The sequence below is a fragment of the Molossus molossus genome, unplaced genomic scaffold (genome assembly GCF_014108415.1).
Source record: "Molossus molossus isolate mMolMol1 unplaced genomic scaffold, mMolMol1.p scaffold_m16_p_19, whole genome shotgun sequence".
NCBI classification, from domain to species: domain Eukaryota; kingdom Metazoa; phylum Chordata; class Mammalia; order Chiroptera; family Molossidae; genus Molossus; species Molossus molossus.
The window spans coordinates 41,958,762-41,981,437 of record NW_023425354.1 but is presented as its reverse complement, the minus strand read 5'-3'; the positions used below and the strand labels follow the sequence as shown (position 1 = coordinate 41,981,437).

General features: G+C 46.8%; 1 protein-coding gene across 2 annotated transcripts in view; it reads right to left on the bottom strand.

Annotated features, from left to right (window-relative positions):
* Positions 1–22,676, bottom strand: part of RPH3AL (rabphilin 3A like (without C2 domains)) — a 113,069-nt gene that overhangs the window by 26,219 nt on the left and 64,174 nt on the right. For both annotated transcript variants that reach the window (XM_036268080.1, XM_036268081.1), the window contains one exon: positions 406–580. In XM_036268080.1, coding sequence (XP_036123973.1) covers positions 406–580 — 175 coding nt within the window. The remainder of the gene's footprint in view (positions 1–405; positions 581–22,676) is intronic.

Here is a 22,676-nt window from a genome sequence, read left to right as displayed (position 1 = left end):
ACTCTTCTCATTAGGACCAGGGAAGCCAAGAGTGCCCCCTTATTGAGACACAAGACAAGGGCAGAGAAGAGATGGTACGGGCCTGCTTTGGAAAGATACATGTTCATACTTCGCAAAAAACCTCAACTGACATCACATTTCTGCAAAGATCCATAGTGCTGTTCACGGCATCGCCCCCCAACCAGTGCTTGTTTGTGAAATGGCCCATCAGGTTGCAAGCAATCACTGTGCTGAGGTCCAGCCACCCACGTGGGTGCAGGCGGGGAGTCAAGGGCACAGAGAGGGATGGAATACCAGTATGAGCCATGTGGAGAATGTGGCAGGCACTGGCCTGGTGCCTGTGGCACTGACTGGTGGTGGCCCGAACGTCAGCTGCTATCCGGGGCAGGGGGCAAGGGGACTCACCTCTCCCACGGGCCCACGTGTAGACTCGACTGGTCTCAGTGCTTCTGGGAGCTTGCTCAGTTGGCTCCACAGGCAAAGGTCGTAAGTGGGGGTCATCAGCCCGGCCAGGGGTCTTCAAGGGCAGGATGTACTTGGGGAGCCCTTTGTAGAACCAGGCCCCCGACCTCTTCCAGACCTGAGGGAGGAGACACCTGCTTAGAGCACTGGATGCAGGGAAGCCCCCTGTACCATGCTCCCACCAGGTCCACCCTCCCCTCCTGGTGCCAAGTTGGAAAGTGCTCAACAGACGCCACCTTCGCTCCTCCTGCACCCCTGCCCCTGGAGACTGGAGGCTGCAGGCAGAGGCGGGCGGGGCCCCGCACGGTACTGGGCACTGGAAGCCATCTGGGGAGCAACTGGAGATGAGGTCCTGTGCAGCGGGCACAGGAGGGCCCGGATCTCAGAGAGCCACGGAGTAGAATTCGGAGCAGCCACTGAGATAAGGCCCCTGAACTCAATGCCCCCTTCAAACAACACCCAGGGCTCCCTAATCCCTTTTCTGCTGAAGGAAATACACTTGTGGCCTTAGTGAGAGGGGAATGTGGGAAGGAATGCTGTGACTTTTTCAGGCAAGAGGAAGCCTCGGCAGTTTGAGGCCTGGATCTGCCAGCCAGCAGCTGTGAGGTTTGGACACATCCTGACCCTCAGGCCATTACCCGGAGGCGGACGTAGGAACTGTGCCTGTCTCACAGGGTGGCCATGAGGATCAGACTCGTAAATGAACGTAGGTCCATGGCCCAGTGCTGGGCACAGAGCAGCCACTCAGCGGACGGGATGCTCATGATTGTCACTGTCCCCCTCCTCCTATCATCTGACAAATGCAGACCAAGTCCCCTACTTAAAAGGGAGAATTTAAAATCAGAAGGCCGGCCTTGGCCAGTTTGGCTCAGCAGTTAGAGCATCAGCCCGTGGACCAGAGAGTCCCGGGTTCTGTTCCCGCTAAGGGCACGTATCTCGGTTGCGGTTCGTCCCTGGCCCCGGCTGGGGTTGTGTGGGTGGCAACCACTCGATGTGTCTCTCTCACATTGATGTCTCTGTCTCTCTCTGTCTCTCTCTGTCTCTCTCTCTTCCTCCCATTTTCCCTCCCACTCTGAGGATAAATGCAAAAATGTCCTTGGGTGAGGATAAAAAAATAAAATAAAATAAAATACAAACAGAAGGCCAGAGTGTCCCCAAAATTTCTCTGCGTCATGTTAGTTCTGTGGGCTGTTAACAGGGGACACTCAAAAACAAAACAAACAAGAAGCAAAGGGTTCCTGATGACGCACACTGTGAAGCACTAGGTTAAACCAACTTCTGTTACAGCGGGAATTCTCAGAGCCTTTAATATGCTAATGTGCACAGGGTTCTCCAACAGGGCAAAAGAACACACAGTGTTTCCCACTTGGAACTGACCCGGCAAGCTTTCCTAGAGAAACTCAACCCAGGTGATGGGTCTGCGTAAACTCAGCACTCAGCATTGACTGTTTACTTGTTGAGTGATGGGCATCTATTTCTCCAAGTGGCCAGCAGTCACCTCTTTATGCTCCAGAGTGCTGGGTACAGGACCAACGTCCAAAGCCTGTCCCTAGCACAAATCACGCATCCTACCCTCCCAGCTACCCTCTGCAGAACAGCCTGCTTTTGTGGGGCTCCTGAATAACAGAACCTGTCTGGTGGGATGCATGCTTCGTGGAACCCGTTTCGGAACACCCTTTCTGATCCCCTCACAGCCCTCTTACAGTACACATGCACATGATATAAAATCCACAAAGCACACAATTAAAAAGTCTCCTCTCTTCTAATGTTTCCAGATCTTAGCTATAGTAAATAGTGCTGCTATGAACATAGGGGTGCCTATATTCTTCCTGATTGGTGTTTCAGGCCTCTTAGGATATATTCCTAGAAGTGGGATCACTGGGTCAAATGGCAATCCCATAGCTCCGGTGCCCATTAGTAGATGAATGGATAGAAAAGTTGCGGTACCTTTACACAATGGAATACTATGCAGCTGTAAAAAAGAAGGATCTTTTATCCTTTGAGACAGCATGGAGGGACCTGGAAAGTACTATGCTAAGTGAAATAAGCTAGTCAGAGAAAGAGAAGTATCACAGGATCTCACTTATATGTGGAATCTAATGAACAAAACAAACTGATGAACAAAACAGATCCAGTGACTTGGAAGCATAGAACAGACTGAGGAATCTCAGAGGGGAGGGGAGTTGGGAAGAGATTAATCAAATAACTTATATGCATATATACAGAACCCATGGAAACAGATAGTAGTATGGTGATGGCCATGGGGTGGTGGGACTGGGGTGGAGGGGGTCCATGGGGGATAAAGGAGGAGACATCTGTAACATTTTCAACAATAAAGATAATTAAAAAAAACTCTCCTCCCCCATCCCAGAGGCACCAGATGATAACAGTTTTTGAGAAAGCTCTATTCTTATTCCCACTTTCCAGATGGAAAACTGAGGCTCTGACAAGTTAAGCAACTTGCCCAAGGCCAACCTACTATTCTGTTGGCCTCTACTCCACACTGGAGGCCATACAGTCTCATCCCAAAAGTTTATAGATACAAAGTAGATGCTCATTAAATTGTGGCTGAATGGTAAGTAAATCTTCAGTGGGCTCTCATCATAGACACTAAGTGTCCTGCAGACTGGACACCTAGAGGGGACGGAAGTGCCAAACAGGGAGATAAAACCAACATAAGTAGCAGTTACCAAGACCACTCTGTCCCCACAGAACTGTTGCATAAATCCTGAGAACAGGTGTCCCAGCAGGGGGCAGTTGGCCTCCCTCTATTAAGGGAAGGCCTGCTCATCCATCAGTGCTGACTGCCTGCCCTCCCCTGAGCACCCCAGCCTCCTGCCCCCCAACATGGGCTGGGCCTCCAGGTGGGGGGACCAAATGAAGCAAGCCCTTGAACGCCATGTGAATAGTGGGGCCTGGGTTGGCTTAGGACCCGCACCACACTGCCTCGCCCACCCCTGCTATGGAAACTGCTTTGTCTTTTTTTTTTTTTTCCCTTGAGAAGAGAAATACATACATAAACTACAAAATTAGAACAATAACAAAAAAGTAAAATGAAGAAACTTCAGGGGGAGAACAGAGATGGTGGCGGAGTGAATGGAAGCTACACAGACCGTCTCCCAGGACCAAACTGGAATTACAACTAAAATAAAGACAAATCATTAGGAAAAACCAACTGAAGGGTAGCTGGAAGAGAGCCAGTACAACAGGGACAGAAAGATAATGCCAAATTGAGCCCGATAGGAACTGCGGAGGTGTGTGGGGGTGGGCTGGGAGTTCACGGACAGCGACGAGAGCCCTATTAGCGGTATGCACTTCCCGCTGAGAAAGTGGGTTTTTTAAAAAGCACCAAATGAGCTATAGCCACTCACCTTGGGCTCTGGCAGAGGAAGGGTGGACAGGACTGGAACTGTGTAAAGAGTCCGAGGCTCCTGGCTCAGGAGAGAGCTGAGAGCTGGATGGGAGGGCACCAGGAGTCTTGTACTGAATCACTCCCTCACAGGACAGTAGACATATTACCCAAAGAGCTCCTTCCCAAAGCCCTGGGGAGAAGCAACGGCCCCCCTACAGGAATTCAACACCACCAGGTCAGGCCACAGAAATGCAAATTGAGGCTTATTAACATGTAAAGTCTGATAGTGAGCAAGTGCTCCACCCGCTGGAAATCCTCTTACACCTGAGGGATTTTTCATTCAGCTGATGGCTACAAATCAAGGCTCATCAAGTAACTGAAACTAATAACCTCCATGCAAAAAGCTAACAGATAACTGAATCTTTCCTTGGCTTGCAAATCTACACAGGAAAGTAAGACTTAACATGGGTCCTCCCACACTTATCCGCCACAATCGGCGGAACACCAACACCCACAGGGAAAATTTGGCAGGCTCTAAAACCCATGGAGACAGCCAAAATGGTGATAAAAAGAAACAAATCCCAAATGAAAGAACAAGATAATTTGACAGGAGAAGAAATAAATAAAATGGAATTGAGCAAGATATCAGAGGGAGAGTTCAGAATAACATTCATGAGGGAGCTTAATAGCATAGGTAAAGATATAGAAGCATTGAAAACCAACCACTTGGAAATGAAGAATGACATAGCAAAAATAAAGAACACATTGGAAGAAATAACCAGCAGAACAGAGGAAGCCAAGGACCAGATCAGTGAATTAGAACACAGGGTAGAAAAAAATCACCCAATCAGAAAACCAAAAAGAAAAACAATTAAAAAACAGGAAGATAGCCCAAGAGAATTGTGGGACAATATGAAACATAACAACATCAGCATCATAGATGTGCCAGAAGAAAAAGACAATGAGCAAGGGTTAGAGAATGTATTTGAAGAAATAGAGACAGAAAACTTCCCTAGCTTGGTGAAGGAAAAAGGCATACAAGTTCAAGAAGCACAGAGAGCCCCAAGTAAGAAGAAGCTAAAGAGGCCCATACCAAGACACATAATAATTAAAATGCCAAAAATGAAAGACAAAGAGAATCCTAAAGGCAGGAAGAGATAAGCAACAGGTTACCTACAAAGGAACCCCCATAGGCTATCAGCTGACTTCTCAGAAACACTACAGGCCAGAAGGGAATGGAATGAAGTAATCAAGGTAATGAAAAACAAGGATCTGAACCCAAGACTACTCTATCCAGCAAGTCTATCATTCAAAATAGAAGGTCGAATAAAGAGCTTCCCAGACAAAAAAAGGCTAAGGGAATATATTAACACCAAACCAGCACTGCAAGAAATGCTAAAAGGACTGCTGTAATTAGTAGAAGAAATAGGAAGAAAAATATAATCACAATAAACAAAAATAGTAGTAAGTAAATATCAATAATAACCTTAAAGCCCTGGCCGGTTTGGTTCAGCAGTTAGAGCGTCAGCCTGTGGTCCAGAGAGACCCAGGTTCGGTTCCCGCTAAAGGCATGTACTTTGGTTGCAGTTTGTCCCCGGCCCTGGTTGGGCCCTGCAGGAGGCAGCCACTCGATGTGTCCCTTTCACGTCAATGTTTCTCTCTCTCTCTCCTTCCCACTCTATCTGAACAAAAATGGAAGAATGTCCTCGGGTGAGGATAAAAATAATAATAATAATAATAACCTTAAATGTAAATAGATTAAATGCTTCAATCAAAAGCCACAGCGTAGCTGAATGGATAAGAAAACATGACTCATATATCTATTGTTTACAAGAGACCCACCTCAGAACAAAAGACTCATATAGTTGAAAGTGAAGGGATAGAAAAAAAATTTCCCAGCAAACGAAAAGGGAAAAAAGCTGGGGTGGCAATACTCATATCTGATAAAATAGATTTCACAATGAAGTCCATAACAGAGACAAAGAAGGTCCAGTACACAATATTGAAAGGATCTACCCAACAGGAGGATATAACCTTGGTAAACATATATGCACCTAACATAGGGGCACCAAAATACATTAAAAATCTTCTGGAGGACTTCAAAGGAGAAATCAACAGCAATACAATCATAGCAGGGGACTTCAACACCCTGCTCACATCACTGGATAGATCCTCTGGACAAAAAATTAACAAGGAAACAGAGACTCTAAATGATGCACTAGGTTGAATGCATTTAACAACTATCTACAGAGAATTACACCCCAAAACTGCAGAATTCACATTCTTCTCAAGTGCACATGGGACATTCTCAAAGATAGATCACATGTTAGGACACAAACTAAGTCTCTACAAGTTCAAGAAGATCGAAATCATATCAAGCATCTTCTCAGATCACAATGACATGAAATTAGACATCAATTATAACAAAAATACTCAAAAACATTCAAACACATGGAGGCTAAATAGCAATGAATAGGTTACCAAGGAGATCAAGGAAGAAATTAAAAACTTCCTGGAAACCAATGAAAATGAACACACAACAATGCAAAATCTATGGGACGTAGAGAAAGCAGTCTTGAGAGGGAAGTTCATAGCACTACAGGACTACCTCAAGAAACAAGAAAATTTTCTTTCTCTTTTTTTTTTATCCTCACCTGAGGATATTTTTCCATTTTTTGTTCAGATAGAGTGGGAGGGAGAGAGAGAGAGAAACATCGACATGAAAGGAACATATGGAGTGGTTGCCACCCGCAAGACTCAACCAGGGCTGGGGACAAAGTGCAACCGAGGTACACGCCCTTAGTGGGAACCGAACCCGGGTCTCTCTGGTCCCTGGGCCGACGCTCTGACCACTGAGCAAAATCGGCCAGGGCAAGAAAAATTTCTAATTGACTTTCTAACCCTACAATTTAAAGGACCAGAAAGTAAACAAAAAGAAAAACCCAGAGCAAGTAGGCTGGAAAGAAATAGTAAAGGTCAGAGCAGAAATAAATGACATAGAAACTATAAAAACAGTTCAAAAGATCAATGAAACAAAGAGCTGGTTCTTTGAAAAGATAAACAAGATTGATGGACCCTTAGCCAGACTCATCAAGAAATAAAAAGAGAGGACCCAAATAAACAAAATCAGAAACGAAGAGAAGAAGTAACAACTGACACCACAGAAATACAAAGGATCACTAAAAAATATGAAGAAATATACACCAACTAATTGGACAATCTAGGTGAAATGAAAAAATTTCTAGAAACACAGTCTCCCAAAACCAAACCTGGAAGAGATAGAAAACCTGAACAGACCAATAGCAACTAATGAAATTGAAGATGTAATCAAGAAACTCCCAGCAAACAAAACCCAGGCCTGGAAGGCTTAACAGGGGAATTTTACCAAACATTCAAGAAGATCTAACACCCATTCTCCTCAAACTATTCCAAAAAATCCAAGAGGAAGGAAGACTTCCAAACTCACTTTATGAGGCCAGCATAATTCTACTTCCAAAACCAGACAAAGACACTACAAAGAAAGAAAACTACAGACCAATATCCCTGATGAACATAGATAGACGCCAAAATCCTTAACAAAATATTAGCAAATTGGATCCAGCAATACATCAAAAAAATTATTCACCATGACCAAGTGGGATTCATCCCGGGGATGCAAAGCTGGTACAATATTTGCAAATCAATAAATGTGATTGACCACATAAACAAAATGAAAGATAAAAACCATATAATCATATCAATAGATGTTGAAAAAGCATTCAACAAAATCCAGCACCCATTTCTGATAAAAATGCTCAGCAATGTGGGAAAAGAGGGATATCTCGACATAATAAAGGCCATATATGAAAAACCTACAGCCAACATCATACTCAATGGGCAAAAACTAAAAGCATTTCCCTTAAGAACAGGAACAAGACAGGGATGCCCACTTTTGCCACTCTTATTTAACATAGTACTGGAAGTCTTAGCCACAGAAATTAAACAAGAAGGAAAAATAAAAGGAATCGAAATTGGAAAGGAGGAAGTGAAACTGTCATTATTTGCAGATGGCATGATGTTGTACATAGAAAACTCTAAAGACTCCATCAAAAATCTACTAGAGCTAATAGCCCTGGCCAGTTTGGCTCAGCAGTTAGAGTGTTGACCTGCGGTCCAGAGAGACCTGGGTTCGGTTCCCGCTAAGGGCACGTACCTCGGTTGCAGTTTGTCCCCGGCCCTGGTTGGTTGTGCGGGTGGCAGCCACTCGATGTGTCTCTTCACGTCGATGTTTCTCTCTCTCTCTGTTCCTCTCTCTCCCTCCCGCTCTATCTGAACAAAAAATGGAAAAATGTCCTCGGGTGAGGATAAAAAAAAAACAACAAAAAAAACCCTACTAGAGCTAATAAATGAATTTGGCAAAGTAACAGGATACAAAATTAACATCAAGAAATCGACAGCATTCTTTTTTTTTTAAATACTCACCCGAGGATATTTTTCTATTTGTCTGCAGATAGAGTGGGAAGGAGATAGAGGGAGAAAGGGAAAGAAAGAGAAACATCGACATAAGAGGGACACATTGACCAGTTGCCTCCCACATGACCCCGACCAGGGCCAGGATGAATGGCAACCAAGGTACGTGCCCTTGACTGGAATCGAACCTGGGACCCATTGGTGCGAGGGCCGCCGCTCTACTGCTGAGCCAAACTGTCCAGGGCTGGACGGCATTCTTATACACCAATAATAAACTCATGGAAAGAAAAACTAAAAACTAAAAATCCCATTTACCATTGCAGCAAAAAAACTAAGATACCTAGGAATAAACTTGACCGAAGAAGTAAAGGACCTGTTCTCAGAAAACTACAGGTCATTGAAAAAAGAAAAAGAGGAAGATATAAAAAGCGGAAGCATATACCTTGTTCATGGATTGGAAGAATTACCGTCATTAAAATGTCCATACTACCTAAAGCAATCTATAGATTCAATGCAATCCCCATCAGAATACCAACAACATATTTCATGCAACTAGAACAAATACTCTACAAGTTTATATGAAACCAAAAAAGACCCCGAATAGCCACAGCAATCTTGAAAAAGAAGAACAAAGTAGGAGGGATCACAATATCAGATATCAGGTTATATGCTACAAAGCCATTATAATCTAAATGGCCTGTTACTGGCACAAGAACAGGCATATAGATCAATGGAACAGAACAGAGAACGTGGAAATTGACCCAAGAAATTATGCTCAATTAATATTTGACAAAGGTGGCAAGAGCATACAATGGAGTAAAGACAGCCTCTTTTTTTTTTTAGACAGCCTCTTTAATAAATGGTTTTGGGAAAATTGGACAGCTACATGCAAAAAATGAAGCTAGGCCACCAACTTATACCATACACAAGAATAAACTCAAAATGGATAAAAGACTTGTGACTCATGAATCCATAAAAATCCTAGAAAATGTAGGCAACAAAATATCGGACATCACATGCAACAGAATTTTTCACTGACCCAATGCCTAAGGCAAGAGAAACAAAGGAAAAAATTAATACATGGGACTACATCAAACTAAAAAGCTTCTGCATAGCAAAAGAAACAACCATCAAAATGTAAAGGGAATCCACTATATGGGAAAGCGTAATTGCCAAGGATACATCAGATAAGGGGTTAATTTCCAAAATATGTAGAGTATTCATACAACTCAACAAAAGGAAGACAGAGAACCCAATTAAAAAATGGGCAAAGGACCTAGATAGACATTTCGCCAAACAGGATATACAAATGGCCAAGAGACATATGAAAAAATGCTCAATGTCACTAACCATCAGAGAGATGCAAATTAAAATGACTATGAGGTATCACCTCACACCTGTCAGAATGGCTGCCATCAACAAATCATCAAACAACAAGTGTTGGCGAGGGTGTGGAGAAAAGGGGACTCTAGTACACTGCTGGGGGAAATGCAGACTGGTGCAGCCACTATGGAAAACACTGTGGTGTTACCTCAAAAAATTAAAAATGAAATTGCCATTTGATCCCACTTCTAGGAATATATCCTATGAAGCCTGAAACACCAATCAGAAAGAATATATGTACCCCCATGTTCATAGCAGCACTATTCACAATTGTTAAGATCTGGAAATAGCCCAAATGTCCATCAACGGATGAGTGGATAAAAAAGCTGTGGTACATGTACACAATGGAATACTGTGCAGCTGTAAGAAAGAAAGATCTCTTATCTTTTGAGACGACATGGAGGGACCTGGAGAGTATTTTGCTGAGCGAAATAAACCAATCAGAGAAAGACAAATATCACATGATCTCACTTATTTGTAGAATATAATGAACAATGCAATCTGATGAACAGAATAGACCCAGAGACATGGAAGTGGGGTATGGACTGACAAACTTCAGAGGAGGGGAATGGGGGAGGGGTAGATAAACCACAGAACTTAGGTGCATGTATGTGTAACCAATGAACATAGACGACAATGCTGGGGGCGGAGTTGGAATTGGGAGGAGGGTGTCAATGAGGGGAAAAGGACAAACATCTGTAACAAAAATAAATTAATAAAAATTGTAACAAAGCCTTGGCCGGTTTGGCTCAGCGGTTAGAGCGTCGGCCGTGGACCGGAGAGTCTTGGGTTTGGTTCCCACTAAGGGCACGTAGCTTGGTTGCAGTTTGTCCCCAGCCCTTGTTGGGGTCGTGTGGGTGGCAATCACTCGATGTGTCTCTCTCACATCAGTGTTTCTCTTTCTCTCTTTCTTCCTCTCTCCCTCTCGCTCTATCTGAAGATAAATGCAAAAATGTCCTCAGGTGAGGATTAAAAAAAAAAAAAAACTGCAACAGAAACAGAAACTTTAGGTCTGTATTGTGAATTCTTTATACCCTTTTCTGAGCCTATACACACTTTATGTCTTTTAAGAAGAGCAGCATTACGTAGATCAATCTGTTTTTGCCCCCACTTAACTATGTATCATAGCAGCTGTTCTGTGTTAATAAGTAATGGTCTCCACCATCATGTTTTAATGGCTCCAGAGTTTGGATTTGTTAAACTTAAACGAGCCCCTCACTGATGGACACTTAAATTGTTTCCAATTTTCACTCTTGTGAGCATCATCTCCTTGGGGAACATTCCAGGGAGTGGAACTGCCAAGTCAAAGGACATGCGTATGTTTCTTTCTTTCTTTTTCTTTATTGATTTTAGAGCGAGAGGAAGGGAGAGGGAGAGAGAGATAGAAACAGAGAACATCGACTGGCCGCCCCCTGCATGCCCCCCAGCGAGCCCTCGTCTCAGCCTCCACGCGTTTCCTGCGGAGCTGCGGCTGTCGTGCCAGCTCGTGGGTGTGCAGGCTTCTTTCACTTTTAATTTTAAAATGTTCAACTGTGTTAAAATACATATAACACAACATTTACCATTTTAACCATTTCTAAGCATACATTCACAGTGTTGGGTAGCCAATCTGCAGATGTCTTTTTATCTTATGAAACTTAAATTTCTACCCATTAAACAACTCCCCATTCCTCTCTCCCAGCAGCCCTGGTGACCATGTTCTACTTTCTGTCTCTATGACCCTGACTATTCCAGGTACCTTATATAAGTAAAATCACACAGTCTGGCTGGTGTGGCTCAGTGGCTGAGTGTCGACCCATGCGCCAAGAGGTCGCCTATTCAATTCCTGGTCAGGACACATGCCCAGGTTGTGGGCCAAATATCCAGTGGGGGGCATGTCTTTTTGACATATGTACATATGTCCTCAAGGTTCATCCTTATTGCCACATGTGTCAGAATTTCCTTCCTTTTTCAGGCTGAATAATATTCCATTGTATGGATATACCACATTTTGTTTATCCATTCATCCGTCAATGGATTCTTGGGTTACTTCCACCTTTTGTCTGGTTCATTTTTATCTGTCTCTCCCACTAGGATCTACCACAGAGGGGAGGGATCAGGATGCTTTTGCTCCCCACTGTATCTTCAAGCTCCTAGCACACTCCTGACATAGTAGGTGCTCAATAAACACTGCTGAATGGCTGAATTGGCAGCATGGGTTGTTTGCTAGAATGTGTCTCAATCCATAAAATCTGCTGCCTTCCTAGGGAAGTGGCCTGAGAGTTTCATCAAAGTTCTTGTAATTAATCAAATGAATTTACTGTTTGAGAATAACAGAGGAGTGAAGAAGAAGTGCCCAGCAGGGCATGCCAGTGCCCAGCAAGCTCCAGTGAACCTCCCTGACCATGAACCCCAGTCCCTCTTCCAGCACCAGTGAGACCCACAGCCCCCTCCCCCGCTGCCTCTGCCCAACCTGGTATATAAAAACCAGGGGCACCCTGGCCGGTTTGGCTCAGCGGTTAGAGCGTCGGCCTGCGTTCCAGAAAGACCCGGGTTCGGTTCCCGCTAAGAGCATGTACCTCGGTTGCTGTTTGTCCCCAGCCCTGGTCGGTCGTGCGGGTGGCAGCCACTTGATGTGTCCCTTTCACGTCGATGTTTCTCTCTCTCTCTCTGTTCCTCTCTCTCCCTCCCACTCTACCTGAACAAAACATGGAAAAATGTCCTAGGGTGAGGATTAAAAAAACAAACAAACAAACAAACAAAAAAACCAGGGGCCCCACGGTATCAGCCTCACCTCCTTTTGCAACAATAACCTCCACCCCTACCCTCTACCTAAAAAACACTGATCAGCCAAGTGCTTTTGAAAAACAGGATAAAGAACATAGGATTTAAGCAATTAGGTTGAATTGCATGAAACTGCTGATAGTCAACGCTTTTTTAAAAAAATGTATTTTTTTTTTCTTCATTGATTTTAGAGAGAGAGGAAGGGAGAGGGAGAGAGAGATAGAAACATCGATGGAGAGAACATCGATTGGCCGCCTCCTGCATGCTCCCACTGGGGATCGGGCCCACAACCTGGGCACGTGCCCTGACCGGGAATCGAACCGGTGACCTCTTGGTGCATGGGTCGATGTTCAATCATTGAGCCACAACAGCCGGGCTCAACCTTTTTAATGGTATTCAGTCACCTTTGACCTATAAACCCCTGCCAATTTCATACAATTCACCTCGATATTTATGCTCAGCAGAGGCAGTGGTCCCACGGGTCTGCCAGGCCTGCAGCGCCTCCCCAGGGTCCAGCGGGCAGGTCAGTGATTCCGAGTCTGTCTGCTTGCCTTGTGTTAGCTCTGGAGCCCAAGCGAAGGCCTGATGCCATCATGGTGGGCAGCGACCTGACCAGACCAGACTGGCTGGTGGTCTGGACCACCTCAAGGAGCAGCACTTTTGAGTTCTTGGGGCAGGGGACACAGGTGCATCACCCGGTATAGAGGGCACACCTGGTGGAGGCGCATACACACACTGTCAGTATTTGGGAAAATGCCTTCCACGTGGGAGAGCAGGACTGGTGAGGGAGGCATGAGGGGTCCTGGCTGGGCTGGGTTCTGAGCAGCCGCCCCTCCCCCCTCCCCCCATGCACGTCCTCAGGCCTTCTCTCGCCTCGATGCCCATCCTCACCCTGCAATATACACAGCACTGGCTTTTTTTTTCCCTAAATCCTCACCCAAGGATTTTTTTCCATTGATTTTATTTTTTATTCTTTTCCTTTATTGATTTTAGAGAGAGAGGAAGGGAGAGGGAGAGAGAGAGAGAGAGAGAGATATCAGAGAGAGAGAACATCAACTGGCCGCCTCCTGCATGCCCACCACTGGGGATCCGGCCCACAACCTGGGCATGTGCCCTGACCAGGAATCGAAACGGTGACCTCTTGGTGCATGGGTCAACGCTCAGCCACTGAGCCACACAGGATGGGCATTGATTTTAATTTTTAGAGAGTAAGAGGGAGGGAGGGAGGGAGGGAGAGGGAACCGTCAATGTGAGAGAGACACATCAATCAGTTGCCCCCCACACAACCCCGACCAGGGCCGGGGCCCAAACCTGCAACCCAGGTACGTGTCCTTGACTGGGAATCAAACCCAAGACTCTTCAGTCTACGGCCCACACTCTAATTACTAAGCCAAATCGGCCGGGGCCAATAGTAGCTTTTAATCACATGGTGTCTGCTCCCTGCATCCAGGCCCATCACCCACTGTCTGCACCTTTGCCCGGTTCCCCCCGCCCCAGCACAGTGGCAGGAACAGCCCCCCATGGGACTTACCCCCCACCCCACCCTGTCTGGGCCACAGAGCAGGAAAGGTTCACTATCTGAAGAAGCTGCGCGGCTCTGCAAAGCCCACTCTGCTCCCCACGTGTGGTCTGCTGTGATAAGGCCCGCAGAGCAGCCGGCTTTGAAAATGCCAGTTAATGAGCGAGGACCCTCACTTGCCTGCCGTGGCCAATGGCATTAAATCCTCCCCTGTAGCCCGGCTTTGTGTTCTGCTTCCAGGTTTTCATTCCGATTTCAGCTCACGGCCAACCTGACTGCAGATACTGATGGATATTAGCCAAGCTGTTCCCAGGGAATTTTAATTCCAAGATAACAATCGCTAATCACTAGCATTTCCTAGATGGCTGTGGCTGGAGAAGGTGGTAATTGCCAGGCCCGACTGACAAGAAGGGGAGGCCTAGGGGACCAGCCACTGGGGAGGATGGGGGAGGGCAGCTGACCCCTGTCCTGGTCTGGTGCTCGGCCCCTTATGCGTGTCTCCCCACCTCCCAGGCAATGAGGACTGCACCTGCATGAGCTCAGGTGAGCGGTCCAGGCTCTGCACCCCTAACCCACAGGCTGGAGCATGGGGACAATCTGTGGCCTTTGCACACTCTGTTCCTTCCACCTGGAGTGCCCTTCATCCTGGTCTTCATCGAGCAGTGACACTTCCCCTAGGAGGCCTCCCAGGCCCGGCCATGTGCTGGGGGAGGGGGGCACGTGGAGCTGCTGGTCTAGCGCTTCACCCAGCAGGAAGCAGGGAGCTCTGCAGGGCCGGGGCTGTGCCCGCGCCAAGGCTGTATTCCCAGGATCCAGCACAGAGCCTGTACATGGCAGGCATGTTACTGACTGAAGACAAACAAAGGAACTGCCCCCAGGGGACAGAATGTGCGATTCTGTCTTCAGGGAGACCATGTTCTGTCTGCCTAACAAGCTGCAGGTGGCCCGGTCTTGAAACACCACCTGTTACAGAGGGGCCTTCTCGTTTACACTTTGGTCACTTTAAAAAGGGTCTCTTAAAGGGTCAACCCACCTTGGCAGAGAGGCAGCGTGGCCCTCCCTACCCCGTTATGTGAACAGAGAGAGAGAGAGAGCGAGCTGGCCTCCCAGGAACTCTAACAGCAAGCTAAACTCCGCAGCATGGCCAACAAGACCCCAGAACTCAGCCAGGCCCCGCCTCCCTCGAGCCCGGCTCTCCCCTCCTCCCGCCCCCACACTCTGACCAGCCGCTCTCATTCCCTGACCACACTAAACTGTCTCTTCCTTCCAGGCCTTTGTACAGGCTCTTCTTTCTCTCTTCCCTGAGCTGGGATACGGAAATCCAGCCTTCAGGAAATTACTTTAATCCAGGAGCTTCCATAGAAGTCTCACAGTACAATGCACACACTGCCTATTTGCAGTCTATTTCCTACTCCAGATCAAAAGCTCCACGACGAAAGGAGCCTCCCAGGCACCCAGCACACACTAGACACCGAACAAATGTCTGAGATCCGAGATGACAGAACACATGTCCCAATTCCAAGGCTTTAAGTGACTCAGGTTGCCTAAGAGCAGCGCTGGCTCTCAGAGGGAGCTACGGACTGAGCCGTGCCCACCCCCAACCCATATGTTGATGCCCTAACGCCCAGTGTGATGGTATTTGGAAATGAAGCCTTTGGGAGGTAATCAGGTTTAGAGAAGGGCATGTGGGCGGGGCCCCATGATGGGATTAATGTCCTTATATGAAGAGGAAATCACTCGGTCAGTGTAGCTCAGTGGATTGAGCACTGTCCCATGGACCGAGAGGTCCTGGTTCGATCCCGGTCAGGGTATGTGCCCGGGTTGCAGGCTTGATCCCTAGTAGGGGGCGTGCAGGAGGCAGCCGATCAATGTTTCTCACATCAATGTTTCTATCTCTTGCTCTCTTCCTTTCTCTCAAAAAAATCAATCAAAACAGATTTTAGTAAAGAAGAAGAGGTGGAGCCCTGGCTGGTTTGGTTCAGTGGTTGGAGCGTCGGCCTGCGGTCCTGAGAGACCCGGGTTCGGTTCCCGCTAAGGGCACGTACTTCAGTTGCGGTTTGTCCCCGGTCCTGGTCGGTTGTGAGGGTGGCAGCCACTCGATGTGTTCCTTTCACATCGATGTTTCTCTCTCTCTCTCTCTGTTCCTCTCTCTCCCTCCCACTCTACCTGAACAAAAAAAATGGAAAAATGTCCTCGGGTGAGGATAAAAAAAAAAAGAAGAAGAGGTGGAAATCAGAGAGCTTGCTTCTCTCTGTGAGAGGACACAAGATAGCAGCCACCTGCAAGGCAGCAACCAAATCCGCTGACGATCATGGGGGTCCAGACTCCAGAACTGTGAGAAATAAACTCCTGCCAGTTAAGCTGCCCTCCTCGCAGGCAATGGTATTTTGTCACGGTAGCCTGAGGGGACCAAGACAATGAGAGAAGCTGCCTGGGAAGTTTTAGTAGATTACACATGGCCCCAAATTATTTTCCTCTCCTCCCATGAAGAAGTGGAGTCTATTTCTCCATCCCTGGAATCTGGTCTAGGCTTGTGACTTGCTTTGGCCAGCAGAGTGTGGCAGAAGTCACATGTGACTTCTGACCAGGCCTCATGAGCCCCAGCAGTTTCCCTCCTGACCACTGGGAGCGCTGCTGCCGTCGTGTGAGAGCCCAGTCCAGGGAGCTGGAGGACGGGACGCCACACGGAAGGGAATGAAGACACCACTGCCAAGGGCCAGAACCGACTGCAGAGGAGTGAGCCATCTTGGGTCTCCACCCCCGTCAAACTGGCAGAGCCTACAGCCCCTGAAATGACCCCAGGAGAGACCAGTAAAAGAACCGTCCTCTGGAGTCCAGCCAGGCTGCAGAATGGTGAGCAAATACAGGACTGGTGTTTTAAGCCAGTTAAACCTGCACATTTCTGGCAGGACATCCATCCTCTATTTAGACACTTCTAGACTTAAAAAAAAAAAAAAATCAGTTATGTTGCTAATTAATTTAAAGTAAGCAAGTTAAATTCGGGGACTTAAAATATATAGGTTCATTCCTCAAATAAGAACATTCTATGAAAAAGGAACAACCATGCAAAAATATAAAAATAGAAACTAAAGGCTGGAAGATGAAAATGAGGAAATTTGGAATGTGGAATAAAAAGCTGAAGGAACAGAAAAATGTGAAGGAAATGAAAAGATACACAAATGCTCAACTTGAAGGGTCGAATTCCTAACAACAGACCTTCCCAGAAAGAGAGAGCAATAGAAAAAAAAATTCCTGGAGCTGAAGGACATGAGTCTTCCAATTAAAAGGTTTCTATTGAACATAAGGCAGGAAAAACAAAGAAATAAAAAATCAATAGACATCTATTCATATAATCAGCTATAAAGAGAAAAAGAAGAATCTGGAAGCATCCAGAAAGAAAAAATAGCTGAGAGCTACAAGGAACCCAGAATCAGAACAGCATCAGACTTATCATTGGCAACACTGGATGCTAAATAACTCTGCATCTGGAATCTGTCAGTCAAACTATCAATCACACACGAGGGCAGAATAGAGACATCTTTGGACTTGCAAAGACTCCGTTTCCCTTGCACAGTCCCTTTTGAAGAAGTTACTTAAGGATGGGCTCCAGCAAAACTCAGGTGAAAAATAAGAAACAGGAGGACAGAGGACCTTGCAAAGAGTGTCTCCAGCTCAGGAGGCGAGACGAAGGGAAATCCACGAAGACAGCCTTTAGGAATCAGTGCAGGCTGGAGCCGGAAAACGGTCTGCCAAGAGGAGGCCTGTGCAACAGAAGGCAAAGGTAAGGAGCTGCATAAAAGGGCATAAGGTTTCATGATTCTTACGAGAAAAAAGGACAAGAACAAACACCAGGGAAAACTACACATCGTTCCAGAAAGTCACGGTCCAAATACTGGGTAAATTAAAACATGACATGGTTTTAAGAAAGGAAGAGTTAAAAATGAATCCATCTGATCATGACACTGGGGCATTTTCCTTTGTGTGGTCCGGGGGTCAAGGAGGTTATCAAAATGTGACCCTCATAGACTATTTGACCTTGAGGTGCTTAATGTTTATAAAATAATTAAAAATGTAATCCTGATAATTATTGAGCACTTTGCTTCAAGCACCATTTAAAAAATTTAATTTATAACAATGTATTTAACTCTCACACGAGGTAGGTACTATCATCGACTCTATTCCACAGATGTGGAAACTGGACAGAGAAAACACGTGCCACAAACAGGGAAGAACAAAACTGGAACCCAGGCAGTCTGGCTCCAGAACCTGCCCTCATACAAAATTATAAATAGGCCCGGCCGGTGTGGCTCGGTGGCTGAGTATCGATGCTTGCACCGAGAGGTCACCAGTCCGATTCCTGGTCAGGGCACATGCCCAGGTTGTGGGCCTGATCCCCAGTGGGGGGCATGCAGGAGGCGGCCAATCAGTGTTCTCTCTCATTGATGTTTCTATCTCTCTTTCCCTCTCCCTTCCTCTCTCTCTAAAATGAATAAAGAAAAAATATTTTAAAACTCATAAACAAGTTTGCTAAATTAAATGCTATTTATTGATATTCAACTCTTAGAAATGACCTAGAGACAAAGTGTTCCGTGTTTTCCTAGGCTCAATATTTGTCCACTTGGCATCTATTAATCACAGGGTCAGACTAATGGCTGAAGTTGTAGCTTTTTCGGGCACGTGAAAGAAATAGTACAAATCCCCCAACCTATCCTGAGTCCACACCCCCAACCCTCTTGATTGAACTCTCACACGCCAACCAAATAGCCCTCCCACCCTAAAATCAACCCAGTACTAGACAACTTGGGGGCAGTGCCGAGGCCCCAGTGCGGGCTGGAACTATTCAAACTAGCCAACCCTAAGGTATTTGCCCTGCGCTGCTTTGTCTCTCCTGCAGAAACCCCAATAAAGGCCATGCCCAAGCTTTGCCTTCACTCCTTTCTGCCTCCTGACTGAACCTGGGTGGCATGGCACGGCCCCTTCTCTTGGGAACTATAAGCAGTACGTGCTTTCAATGGCATTAGCCTCTCCCTGTTGTCACTTGGTCACCTTTGTAAATTAAGACCCAGGCACAAATCGCAAAGCAGGGAAGAATTAATTCTACCTAAGAATTACATGTACAGTTCCGGCAACTTATTAGCAAAAGTGTAGACTAGTAACAAGGGGGGGGGGGTGAGAGCCTGGGAGGGCAGAACAGAGGCATTCAGACCCACCACTCACAGGGAAGGTGTCGAGGTGGGACCGTTCAACTGGATGCAAGAAGAAACAGGCAAATGTTATATAAAGGTACACATTTAATCAAAGAGCTAAAAATAATCAAAGTATAAGAACTAGGAGAAGGGGAAGCAGAGTGGTCCACGCCAGCCAGCTCCTCGCCTTTCGGAGCACGGAGTCAGTAGAGGGTAGCTAAAGTTGCTAAGCTGATAAATCTAGAAAGTCAAGGCACGAGCCAGCTTCTGAACTAAAGCACCTGGTCTGGTCTGTGCGTGATGGGCTGGGGGAGGGAGGGGCCAGGTGGACGAGCCGGTCTCCAGAATAAGCCCTTTGCCAGGGAACTGAACCTGCAACCCTTCGTCAGCAGGCTGGGGCTCTAACTGCTGAGTCAAACCGGCCAGGGCCAGGAAAGTTTTATAAGAGTTTATTTGAGCCAAATTTTTGAGGACATGCCCTGAAGCAAGAGTCCGAGAAGAACTGAGCAAGTGCTCCAGAGAATGGCAGTTCTGTGGTTCCTTTTACGTATATGTATTTAGAATCAAAGGAGAAAACAGAAGGAAGGCACGCAAAGTCCATCGGTGGTGGATTAAGGTGTCCGCAGAAAGCAGAGCAGGGAAACTCCAGGGTTGGAGAAAAAGCAAAATGGAGAAACACATACGTTTACACTGGTGGGTATAGGATACTTAATAATGAACATTTATAGTACACAGAGGTGATATTCGGGGAACAAGATAACAATGAGGGTTCTGTGGTCTCCAGGTTTGGTGCAATGAGGGTGCCCTGAGGGATCTGGAAAAGGAGATTACTCTGACATTTCAAAGGAATATTATCCTAGATGAATAAGAACAATGGATTGTTTGTCTTCCCATTGGATCTGTGAACAATCCAATTAAAAAATGGGCAAAGGACCTAAACAGACATTTTTCCGAAGAGGCCAACAAATGTATGAAAAAATGCTCAAAGTTACTAATCATCAGAGAGATGCAAATTATAATGACAAAGAGGTAGCTTGTAGTGGAGCAAGATAAGAAAACAGTCAAATTATGGTTAGTTTGAAAACATTAGCATGAATTCATAACACGGGCTTTTCTGTCCCTGAAGAAAAACAAACTCCCCCTCGGATGTCACTGTACCCAGCTCATCTCCAGGAGTCAGGACTTTGACAATGGGAAAAACCTGGATGTTTTTCAAAGGGGACCAGGGCTTCCCAGGAATAAAGCCAGGCGGTGCTGGATCCCTGGGAAAACAGGAAGGTCCTTCCTGTCCTGCTGTTGGTTGGAAGGGATGCTGCCCTCAGACAGCTGGGCAGTACCCTCTGACATGGTTTTGTGGTGACAACCTCAGTACGAGAAGCCATGATTTCAGCCAAGGACAACAAGCTGATACCGAGCAAGGCAGGTAGACGTGAGATGTGCTAATGTAGCAAACATTCGATTTTAGTATTATTTTATGCCAGAAATACTCTCTGCTGCTCAAACCAAATCGAGGCCACCCTACCTTAAAGTTCTGACGGACAGCTGGGTTCCCTGCTGCCATACCCAAGGGCGATGGAGACTCCGTTTGCACAGCGTGTGTGACTCCGGCATGGCTGTGACTATATGCTTGTTCAGTGGGGCAGGAAGCAGGTATCTGCAGCCACACAGAGGCAGCCCAGGAAAGACTGTGGCATCTGCCATCCTAAATGCCTATGAGGGCACCTCCACCTGCCCCTATAATCCAGAACATGGCTGGGATTTGTATCCCAGAAAGGTACTGTGGATCAGCAAAAAAACAGAAAAGAGAGATAGGCCCAGTCTTCCTAAAAAATTGTTCAAAAGTATAGTTCAGTGGACCAACAGATGAATTATAGTAAAAAGCTCCAGAATCGGGGGGGGGAGGGGAGGGGCTCATGATATCAGAAAGTTCAGTGAACAATGAACCAAAGTAAAAACAGTATTCAGTCTAAATAACTTATGTAACTACAACTACAAAGTAGGAAAGATGTGAAAGTGATGCTTAAAAAGTAGATATAAAATAATCAGTTAACGATAATAATCTGACCCAAAATTCCTGATTGTCTCAAGGAAAAGTAAGAAGTGTCTGGAAAAAAGCGTCGGGTCCCCCTCCTCAGGGCAAGGGGCTGGGCATAACCTCCGTTACAGGTAACAGACACTTCTCTATTACAGCGTGACTCGACAAATGTTGGCTTGAAAATGTTAAAAGTTATATACGCACATAGACACCCATTTTTCTATCTGCCTGAGACAACTAACAGAATTAAAACCAGGGAAAAGGTTTGTCATACAGAAATTCTTGATTTTCTGATGGGTTTCTTTCCTTTTCTTTTCCTTCTGCCCTCTTTCCCCCCCCCCCCGCCCTTCTTGTTTTGTTCTAAAAATCTTTGTTGTTTTTAGCTTCTTTCCGGTTGGTGGGATTGCGTTCAGACTCCCCGCATGGCTTGCTTCCCCGCTTCAGAAGGATGAGGCCAACGAACAACTTCTGCAGAGGCAGTGAGGTGCTCATTCACGCGAATGACGTTAGTCCGCCCCTCCTCTGCGTCAGGACTGGGCGAGGGACAGGGAAGATCGCGTGTTCTTGGAGATGGGTGGCCCTGTGGCAGAAATCCACGGAGGGCAGGAGTCCGTGGCTCCGTTCTCCACCGCCCGGAGCTCTGCCTTCAGGCGCTGTCTGCTCCGGTCTCCCCGTCCAGGTTGGAGAGCACTAGTAGGCACCCAGGGTCCACCACGGGCTTTGAGAGGCACCGGGGCAGGCGGGCCCGGCGCCCTCGACGCCATTGCGCTCCGACTCTCCACTAATCCCTTCCGGCGCCTAACTCAGAACCCAGGAGTCAGCAGAAAGCTAAGTGAGAGCCCTCCCAGGAGCATTGTGTATTTGCATTTTAATGGAATAAAATAAATCCGGGCGTGTGTGCTTGTGCGTGTTCGTGTGTGTGCATGCGTGCATGTGTGTGTGTGTGTGTGTGTCCCTGAGCCAGGAGATGGGCTGGAAATGGAGCCCCAGCAAAGGCTGAGTGCACCTCTGCCCTCTTTTCCAACGCGCCAGGGCAGCCCCTTGCTCAGCCCCAGAGCCCGAGCCCTCCCCAGGGCCTGAGCGAACTCCCCCTGCACGTCCAGGGGTTTCCGAGCCAGCAGGTCAGTCCGGGAGGCAGGCAGTTGGCAGCACAGTGGAAAGGAAAACATGCGATGAGAAAGAAATACTCTGTGGGGACTGTTTTCTTGACAGATAGTTTAAACACTTTGGCGAGATTGTTTTAGAAGCAGGGGAAATGCTTTGGCTCCCATTAACCCCTGGGGGGGGGGCTGGATCCTGCGGGGTGTCCGCACAGTGGCCACCGAGCAGCATTTGCCAGCGTCAGAGGGAGGTGACGCCCCGCCTGGCTCTCCAGGGCTGCAGGCCCTGTGCCCTGGGTCAGGGAGAACCTCTGGGGCGCAGGCCAGCCTCCAACTCGGCCTCACCCCCTCCTCACTGCCCATGTTCAGGGTCTGTGCCTGAGGGGCGCCTCTGGTCGCACACGCCACCTTCTCCCTTTGTCCAGAA